The sequence below is a fragment of the Phoxinus phoxinus genome, assembly GCF_949152265.1.
Source record: "Phoxinus phoxinus genome assembly, chromosome: 19".
NCBI lineage: Eukaryota > Metazoa > Chordata > Actinopteri > Cypriniformes > Leuciscidae > Phoxinus > Phoxinus phoxinus.
Genome location: NC_136894.1, coordinates 28,521,665 through 28,532,415, shown reverse-complemented (window position 1 = coordinate 28,532,415; position 10,751 = coordinate 28,521,665). Strand labels below are relative to the sequence as shown.

The window sequence follows — 10,751 nt, the reverse complement described above, 5'->3', positions numbered from 1 at the left end:
TATTCACACTTTGTGTCACACTAAGCTTGTAAACTGACACTCACCATCATAAAAGGACAGCCAATCTCTAAGTGTGTTGTATCTGGCTGTAAGATCATCAAACTCTTTCTTCATGGCTGGTGAAAAGACAATTAAATAGTAAAGGCGAAACAAGAAGCCATTTAGAAATATGAACTCAAAAGACTGAGGCATTTTAAATGACAAATTATAAATATCAAACGATTTTAAGTTCGCTTCTGTTAGTGAAACGTTAGAAACATCCTTTCCCATTTATGATATAGTTTTCTCACCTGTGCTGTTGATCTCTTGAGCCGCCAGTGTCTTTGAAACCGTGATGTGCTGTTCATTCAGTGATTCAAAATCGGCAAACTTATGATTATCTGATTAAAGACAAAACAATAGCAGCAGCAGCAGCGAGTCCAACAGTTAGTACACAAGTCAGGAAGTGTGCCACGCTAAAACTACTCTACAGAAAAAATAACCATTTGAAAGCTATCATTCAGAGCAGTTTCTGGAACTGGATTTAAAATAATATTAGAGAAAATTTCATCTCAATATAAATGATGCTACAAATGTAAATGTTTCATTGATAACCTAAGTTTAAAAAATACCAGAGGTCAAAAGGCAGCAAGCGATACGTATAAGCTTATATTTTAACCTTTGGTTCTGTAAATGAAATGCTGCACCAGAGTCTTAAAGTATATTTTGTTGGGTCTACATATGAATCAACAATTATATATGAATAAATTATTTTATTTTTTTTTCACAATAGAACACTATTGTTTTTGTTTCTTCTTGATCAGTTGTTGGTTAGGTTACATGAACCATGGTGTATACTATAGTAGTAGTCCTTGGCTGCTGAAAAAGTAATCTATTTTTGTAACTTGTCACCCTTGTTATATGGTACCCCCAACATGTAGCAATATATGCAATGTGTGAAATTGTGGGAAATAAATAAATAAATAAATAAAAATAAAAAAATAAAAAAAGTGATAAGATAAAATGAGACCGACAAGAACAGTTGCAATTCAGTATGCAAATAGATCTACAAACAGACCAATCACAATTCAATATGCAATTTAGTACAATTCATTATATTTAAGTAATGAAAACATTTAATAAAGGATAAGTTATACTCACAAAGTGTCCAGAGAGCGCAGAGACCTCCGAGAGCAAAAACAAGAGAGAAACCCAGAACAATCAGAGGAACTTTAGTCCACTTAGACGAAATGACTTCTGTCTCTTGTTCTTGCATTTGGATGGAGTTGACTGGGGTCAGAAATTAAAGGCAGGGTATGTGATTCGTTCCAGAAACATGTTCTGTTATGCTGGTTGAAAGTCTCTTCACATCCTGATAACAATCACTAAGTTAAATGTTCATCAGCGTGTTTCATGCTATGCAGAGTTAGACAGACGTCAGTCGCCGAGCACCGCAACCGAAACAGCAGCTTTTACAGTTCCTCCTGAACCAAAACAACGAGTGTATGCTGTTCACACAACCACTACTGTCATTTGGAAGAGATGGAAACATTATCCACGAATTTATGCGTTTCAATGTCAACGGTATCAACGCCGAAATGAATCTGTTTTTGTTCATTATTATTGTAATGTAATGTGCTTTGAGACATGAGGTAGTTTATCCAAGCGGCAACCTCCCTGTCTCTCTCTTGAAACCAACACGGAAGTGAAATAAACGGCAATTCATCGACTGGCCACTTGAGGCTGGCTGCAGAAGTGAGTCAAATCTGTATCTCCCCCATGTTGAAATGCCCAACTTTACAGCAGAAAAAAACATGCTTACAGCCAGGTACTCGAAGTGGTTTTGGTCTATATAGCTAATTTCGCCCTTCATGACAACTGTGAGGGGGGTGAATTTTTTTATAACTCATCCGTTTAAATTATATTAAGCCTTGAAGTTCTGCATAATTAAGGGCGTGGCCACTTGAGTGACAATTTCGTTGCTTTTTGGAGTTTTCAGATTTAAAATCGTCTATAGATATAAAGACTACACTCGTTCTGCGGTACCGTTGCTCTGGAACAGATTATTACATGCTTATGTACCGTCAGATGAAATAACTGTACAGAATCACCTGGTACTGTGAGTAGCATATAGCATTAGCTCCCAAGCCTGAGCTAACTCCATAACGTCGCGCTAGGTGGGCGTGGTTTCAGATAGCCAGGCTCCTCAGCTCCGCCTCTGTGCCCATATTCTGTAATCCGGGAGTGACGAGCGGTGACGCGAGGCCAAGATGGCGACGGCCGGCTCCGCCCACTTTAGGCTTCAAAAATGCTCTTCAGAAACCTACGGGTGACGTCACGGACACTACGTCCATATTTGTTTACAGTCTATCAGTTTAACGCAGCATCACGAGACGCTTATTCCACCAAATATTGATAAGTTAAATCATTAGTTAAAACATTAGTATTGTGTTGTTTAAAAATGAATATGAACTCATTTTCTTTCCATTATTCGAGGTCTGACAATGTCGTTTTCTGCAAACAAATGCTCTAAATTACAATATTTTTATTTGGAATTCGGGAGAAATGTTGTCAGCAGTTTATAGAATAAAACAAAAAGGTTAATTTTACCCAAACACATATCTATAAATAGTAAAACCAGAGAAACTGATAATTTTGCAGTGGTCTCTTAATTTTTTTTCAGAGCTGTATTATAATAATAATAATCATGTCGTGACCCCTTTTATTGGATGAATGAATGAAACATTTAACACAAAGGTCTTTCTTTGCTGTGATAATCTTGCTAATATGATCTTGATAATTGTTCAATACTTTACATCTCTGAAACTCTTAACAGAAATGAGCAGAATATAAGTTCTAAAACGTGCAAATAAAATCTTACCTTTGTACAGAGAGCATTTGGCACCTGATGCTGGCGTGTAATCCATTTCATGAATCCAATCGAAGGCGTGTGCTTCTGGTTGAACGTTTTCTATAAACAAGAAAGCCACATATATAAGTACAGTAATAAGAGTGATTTGTACAGAAAGAAAATAACAAAGTCAATGTTTTAATAAACATTTAACTGACCGTATAATGACATTCAGCTTAAAAACACCCACATCATGTAATTTTACATTTAAACAGACAATATATTTTCTCAATGTAAAATTGGCTATGTAGCATTAACTACACACGGTGTAATATGCAGTACATACCGATATTGAGACTGTGTCAATATTTAAAGATACTGCATCTGTGCTTGTATAAAGTCACATACTGCAGAGACATGCTGGGAGTTAAAAAAATGGTTTGTTTATTCAAAATATCTACAGAAATTCATCTCCTGGGAATAATATAAGTATAACAAAATAAGTTTCTAATTGTCTCGTCTTACATCGACTATTTTTCCCATGCGGGTTAGAGGGGAAGCAGTCACTCCGTAATCGGCCCATGTAATGAACAAACCATTGTTTTGAATCAGTTCTTTTTAATGAATCTGTATCGCTCTAATCGGTTATTGAAACCGTCCAGATCATCAAACTGAGAACTGTCTCTTTTGTACATATGTTTGATTAATAATCAACGAGGTTGTAAAAGCCGGCTATTCGGCCCAACTTCCGGTTTCCAAATAGCCGGTAAGGAAGCGCGTGTTCAAGTCTCTCCAGCGTTTTAAAGGAATTTTGGTTAAATAAGACACAGGTTCTCATATGCAATTATCTCGTTTTAATCTGACTCCATGAATTAAATAAAACTTCAATGTGCAATAAGGTTATGTTTACACTTAAGTAGTTACAACATGATGTAATGAGAATTTAAAACATTTGTACCCAGCATAAATGTTACCTGAGAGAGAGAAAGAGAGAGAGAGAGAGAGAGAAAGAGAGAGAGTGAGAGGGAGAGGGAGAGAGCCCTCTCCCCAGCTTGGCATCCAAAGACAAGAGCGTGAAGAACCTTTGCCCTCCAGTTTTGTCATTTCTCCCCCCACCGTGTCCCCAGCACCCAGGTGTGAGACATTCAAACTGACCAATCAGACCATCACAATTTCCTCCATTGTCCCAATCACTGCTATGCTGGAAATGTCTTAATGAAAAGAAAGTGTCTTTGTTGTATTGAAATAATCTTGGATTATTTCCAACCTTACAAGGTTAACCGTTCACTGACTTACAGTATTAAACTACTGCTGGATGCCAGTGGATGGTAAATGCTGTTTGTTGCAATAGTGACATTTAGGCTAGTGGAGAATAGAAGAAAAAACATAGACAGAGAACAGGCACAAAAATAGTTCAAGCACTGCAGTCTAAATATTATTGCAGAAAATAGTAATTGATGCCGTTTCATGGCATATACACTGTACACAAAATCTTATGTTTTACTTCAAGCTAATACTTATTCTGCACATAAATGTTCAAAACTGTTCGGCTGCCATAGCAGTTTCACATGATAACTAAAGCACTTCATTAGAGCATGAATAATGAGAGCATGATGAAATATGAGTGACATTTTGTATGCGCAGTTATATATGGATTGTTCCAGCTATTTGCTTTTATTTACAACTTAGGACACTTTTTTTTTTTACAGTGTTGGTTCAAAATTTTCAGAATTTGTCATATGGAAACTGAGACATTTAACTGCATATTTATGAGAATAAATATTGTCACTGTTGTGAAGGATTTTTTCCCAAACTGTAAAGGATTTTTTCCCTAAACCTAACATTCTAGCGTCTACAAATCGACACTTAATAAATATCTAGCGTCTACAAATCGACACTCATAGCGTCTTCCAAACTTAATAACCTTTATACTCTAGCTCTTCGCGTCTCCCGTCGACAACTGGCCGAGTCTCTTACTCTAACTTACTTGCTTCCCTAAACTGACCTGCTGCGCAGCAGAAATATTAGACAGACTTTCAGCAAATGTCCCTTCAAATGCCTTTATTAACGGCCGGGAGAGTCTTCGAGCAGTTCTCAGAGAAACTCTCCCAAGAAGAATCAAGGCCGGAGGATCTCAGACAAATTCCATTGAGAATCCCACCAGTAAAACACAAATACAACAGTTTTATAGAATAAGGAGGTATGGCAAAATGACATGAAACATTACTTTTCTTACATTGATTGGTTCTTCATAGACGAGCCCTCTTGTTACCAGGTAACCTTTTTGGTTTCGAGTTTAGACATCTGTCTAGTTTCATTTCCCATAGTCGTTATTTATACTCACACACGCACACCATACCATACCATACCAACTTTATTTGTTAAGCACTTTAAAACAACCAAAGTTGACCAAAGTGCTGTACAATGACAATTACAATAACAATAAAATTTTAAAAAAATTAAAACAAGTAATTAAAATCGACATCTTACTAGGTATTGAAAGCCAAAGAGAAAAGATGTGTTTTAAGACGGGTTTTAAAAACAGACAAAGAAGCGGACTGTTTAACGTGCAGAGGCAGATCATTCCAATGTTTTGGGCCAGACACAGCAAATGCACGATCCCCTCTGAGCTTACGCTTAGTTGTAGGCACACTCAGTAGCAGCTGGTCATCTGACCTGAGAGAGCGGACGGGTTTATAATAGTGTAAAAGCTCAGAGAGGTATGGTGGGGCAAGACCATTTAGTGATTTAAAAACAAATAACAGAATTTTAAAACGGATCCTGAATTGAATAGGCAACCAGTGCAGCGATGCTAAAATAGGGGAAATGTGCTCATGTTTACGTGTGCCCGATAAAAGACGTGCTGCTGCATTTTGTACCATCTGAAGACGGGTTATGGAGGACCCACTAATCCCCACATACAGTGAATTACAGTAGTCCAGCCGAGTAGTGACAAAGGCGTGGATTACAGTTTCAAAAAGCTGTCTTGACAGAATTGGCTTTATTTTGGCCAGCTGCCTCAAATGAAAAAAGCTTGATTTGACAACAGCCTTGATCTGACTGTCAAATTTTAGCTCAGGGTCCACTCTTACCCCTAGGTTTGTGATGCTAGGTTTAATATAGGGTGCCAAGGAGCCCAGATCTAGTGGCGCTTTCCCAGCGGTGGCTCCAAAAACCATCACTTCAGTTTTTTTTTCATTAAAATTTAAAAAGTTCAGAGCCATCCAGGCCTTTATGTCATCAAGACAATTGAGAAGTATTCGAAAAGAGTTATCATTTTTCTTTTTAAGAGGTACATAAATCTGACTGTCATCTGCATAACAGTGGAATGAAATGCCGTACTTTCTAAGTATGGAACCAAGTGGAAGCAGATAGAGAGAGAAAAGTAGAGGGCCGAGGACTGAACCCTGCGGAACCCCACACAATAGAGGAGCAGAGGAGGATACAGAGTCACCTAGGCTAACACAGAAAGTCCGATTTGCTAAGTACGACCTAAACCACTCCAGTGCTATGCCCCTGATGCCCACCCACTGCCTTAAACGTGAAATCAATATTTCATGATCCACCGTGTCAAATGCCGCAGTTAGATCTAAAAGCACAAGGATAACACAGTCGCCAGAGTCAGTAGCTAAAAAGACATCATTAAAAACTCTTAAAAGTGCGGTTTCGGTGCTGTGCAAGGATTTAAAACCGGACTGGAAAACCTCTAATATATTATGTTCTTCCAAAAAGGACAACAATTGACTGTGCACAATCTTCTCCAAAATTTTTGAAAGAAAAGGTAATTTGGAAATAGGCCTGAAATTAGCTAGAACTGCCGGATCGAGAGCAGGTTTTTTAATCAGGGGTTGAACTACCGCATGTTTTAAAATTTCAGGAACCACACCCGAGGTCAGACTACTATTTATGACTGCAACAACAGATGGCCCTACAGTGGGAAAAACCTCCTTAAAAAGTCGAGGGGGAACAGCATCATCTGGAGAACCAGAAGGCTTCAAATGACCAACAACCTCCTCTAAAAAGGAAAAAGTCACCGGCTCAAAGTGATCAAAGACAGCCGAGCAGGGGACAGAGATAGAAGGGTCAGAAGCTGAAGATGAAATTTGAGACCTAATAGAAGTGACCTTATCAATAAAAAAGCAAAGGAAATTTTCACACATAGCAGGGGATGCCTCTACGCAAGCAGTCTGCGGGGCATTTAAAAGCGAGTCAATGGTGTTAAACAAAACACGAGGCTTGTGACAATTTGACAGAATAATATCTGAGAAATGTTTTCTTTTAGCCTCTTTTACAGTTTTCTGGTAGTGACGCCAGCAATCCCTTAACATTTGGAGAGACACCTGCAGTTTGTCCTTCTTCCACTTACGCTCAGCTCTACGGCACTCACGTCTGGCAGTATGAGTCATGTCATTTAGCCAGGGCTCAGATTTAATTTTAGGCTGCATAGATTTTAATGGGGCCACAGTGTCTAAAACAGTTCGGCAGGTGGAGTGAAACCATGAGCTAAGCTCTTCTGTATGCAATACAGACTCAGGAATGGAGTTCAGAATGAAAGCAGCCGAGAACTGAACAGCAGTGGAAGGGTTAATCATGCGACAGCGCCGTGCAGCAGCGCGAGGTTTAACTGTACGACAGGCAAGAGCAGTCTCAAATAATACAGGCATATGGTCAGAAAACACTGCGTCACATATCTCTAAATTAAAAACAGGCAAGCCGTATGATAAAACAAGGTCAAGTGTGTGTCCATGCTCTTGTGTGGGTCCAGACACAGATTGCACAAGGTTAAAAGAATCAATGAGGCTTAAAAAACCCTTTGCCATTGGCTTATCAGGACAACACACATGAACATTAAAATCCCCAACAATAAGAACGCGATCATATTTAGGCATGATTTCAACCAGAAAATCAGAAAAATCAGTTAAAAAATCCTTATTGTACTTAGGGGGCCGATAGACCACAGCACACAACACTATGTGAGAGTGTCCGATCTCAAATAAACTCAGCTCAAAGCTGCTAAATGAGGATGACAACAATATCTGCTTACATTTATAATGATTCTTATAGACAGTCGCTATTCCTCCTCCTCTGCCAGATTTTCGCGGGGAGTTAAAGTAGCAACAATCACGGTGTAGCAATTCAGTGAAAGCGCTGGACTCACCATCAGTCAGCCATGTCTCAGTTACGCAGAGGAAATCCAATCCTTGGGACGTGAACAAATCCTTTAAGACAAAAGTCTTTTTTGCTAGAGATCTAGCATTTACCAGGCCAAACCTGGCAGGAACCGGCGGGTCAGCGGCATTGGATGTCCGTGAAACCCGACACAGAGACCGCAAGTTGCTGTGATTCACTCCGCGCCAGCGGGGACGAGGAGAGCAGGGGGCACGGGGCTGGAACACCTCTTCCGGGCCGACGACAGGTATCAGCCAGGCATTGACAGGGTCCAGCGAGCGTCGAGGAATAACGAGGCTTGGCCCGGCTCCAAGCTCAGTCCAAACAGGCGTGGAACAACAAGCAAGACGGGCCTTCATCCTCACCAGCCGGCCGCTGCGTTTTCCCCGGGAGCGCTTTCGTCGGCGCTCACGCCGAGGCGCCAGGGCACGCCAAAGGTGAGCCGGAAGCCTCGCCAGGAGCGGGGGCAAAGTTTCACGTCCACCATCATCCCATTCTACTATATGTTTGGCGGAGAATTGCAGATCCAGTAGTGTTTGGCGATCATACACCAGTAGAGAGTCGACATTCCGAGCAAAAATCAGAACAAACAGCATAAACGCACACAGTAATGACAGTGACAGACGGCAAGCCACACACAACGGCGCCATCTTGATCACAGCACACACACAAAGTCACAAGTTTTCCATTGGTTTTGTACGTCCTGTTCAAATGTTAGAGGTTAAATAAGGTTAGATGTTAGAAACATGGTTAGTTTAATATACAGTTTAAAATTTATATGACACTGTCTTATTATTTCCTTCCTGATGGTGTCATTATGTGGACTGGACGCAGAGCACAGGCCATGCTTGTTTTCATGTGGTTTTATTAAACCGTGAAAGAGGAACAGGCAGGAATGGACCACACGGGTAAAGATAGAAAATCTAACATAACATTCAGAAGAATTGTAGGAAATGAAACTGCCTTTGTTTATGACCTTTGCCATATAACAGAACACATTTTAAATATTTAGTCATTCATCTTCTCATGTAGGAGATCTCTACCTTGTGCATAACGTCACAGTTTTGCTATTCACTGTCTGTTGAAGAGTAAAAGTCCATCACTATAGACATTTTATTATGCTTTAAAGTTTATATTTCTTTTTTTACTTAATAATAAAATCCCTCCCTGAGGAATTATCACCATTCAAGCTTTGTGTCAGAGCAACGTATTTAAAATGGCGGAACTATTTTAATTCAACATCAAGGCTCTCCCTCCCACTCTCCCTGGCAGCACGCGCAGACATTAATGGAGGATCGGTCACGCTGGAGATCGGTCCTGTACGGCCATAGACCGATCTGGTAGCTGGCTTGATTGCTGGCAAGACGTGGAGCGCGGTCTGAGGGGACACTGCAGGTTCAGGGAGCTTCTCCTCCTCGCCCACAGTAAACTGGGAACCGCTCCACAGCAGGGCCAGGTCAATGTACCTTTCTAATGACCCGTGTGGCTCACCGTCGGGCAACAATGACCGGAGAGGCTCTGACAATCCCCCACGGAAGAAGATTATCAAGCACTCGGTGCTCATTTGCGCAAGATGTGCCAGCTCGAGGAATTCTGTGACAGTCCTCGATGGCACGATTCTCTTGGCGAAGGCGGATGATCTGGACATCAGGACTCCAGGTAGGCATGGCTGCTGTATCTAGGTACGGTGAGTTCTTCTGTTACGATGCAGGGTTGAATCAACGGATGAAGCAGGATCCATACGCAGCACACTTTATTAAATAAACTCAAAACTAGGACAGACTAGGACTGGAGAACAGAACAACCAACATACAACATCGAAATCAAAATCAAACAAGAACTCACAAAGACAGGGCTGAAACACAAGGCTTAAATACAAGGGATAAACGAGCTAGACAAGATAACAAGGGGGCGTGGTTATCAGAAACACCTGTGAACATTGATCAGACACATAACAAGACACATGGCAAACAGTGAATCACATAACAGACAAGAACAAGACACAAAACCCACACCGTGACAGCTTTAGTTTAAACATCTTCTTAGAAAAGTGAATATATGCTATATTAGGTTTTGTAATTGTTTGTTAGTTTTACTGCCATATTTAATAAAAACAATTTTTTTTGCCTTCACTAATTTGAAATCTTCCCGCAGTGTGACATTGATTTTCCATATTGAAGAAATGCATTGGGACCCTTGGCTGTCAAGTTCATTTGCAATTATGCTTAGTTTTTTAAACAAACCAGGGTCCCCTTTCTCTCTAAATAAAAACTGTACCACTAAATTATGCAATCACCAAATAAACAATGACTGTCACTAATAGTTGCATGACGCCCATGCTTTTAAAGTTGTGGTGTGTGCAGTTTTGTTGAGGTTTGCAATAGAGTGGTGCAGGGATGTATGTCCGAATTCACAGTACTCACAAAAGAACAGGCAAAAAGTACCTGGATGACTTACTACTTCTGACAATATTCTGCATATGATGAACACTTTACTATCCCATGAGGTTCCCGGAGAGGAATGGCAGTGAAGCGACGCATCTGACTCTGGTATATCACATGATAATGACAACGGTATAGGTCACATGATAATGACAACGGTATAGGTCACATGATAATGACAACATGGCGAATGAAGTAGGCCTACGTCCGGATTACATTCATACAACAAACTCTCATACACATACTTTTTTAGTGGCCGTGAAGTAATTACTTGGAGATTCAGGAGAGTATGCGATTTTGGACGCAGCCAT

General features: G+C 40.3%; 1 protein-coding gene across 1 annotated transcript in view; it reads right to left on the bottom strand.

The window, feature by feature from the left end:
• LOC306986529 (uncharacterized protein) overlaps positions 1–10,751 on the bottom strand; it is a 31,897-nt gene that overhangs the window by 19,306 nt on the left and 1,840 nt on the right. Inside the window, exons 2-5 of the mRNA XM_079589840.1 lie at positions 2,861–2,950; positions 1,141–1,269; positions 291–380; positions 45–116 (exon numbers count right to left, since the gene is read on the bottom strand). Of these exons, the coding sequence (XP_079445966.1) occupies positions 45–116; positions 291–380; positions 1,141–1,269; positions 2,861–2,906 (337 nt within the window). The 5' untranslated portion in view covers positions 2,907–2,950. The remainder of the gene's footprint in view (positions 1–44; positions 117–290; positions 381–1,140; positions 1,270–2,860; positions 2,951–10,751) is intronic.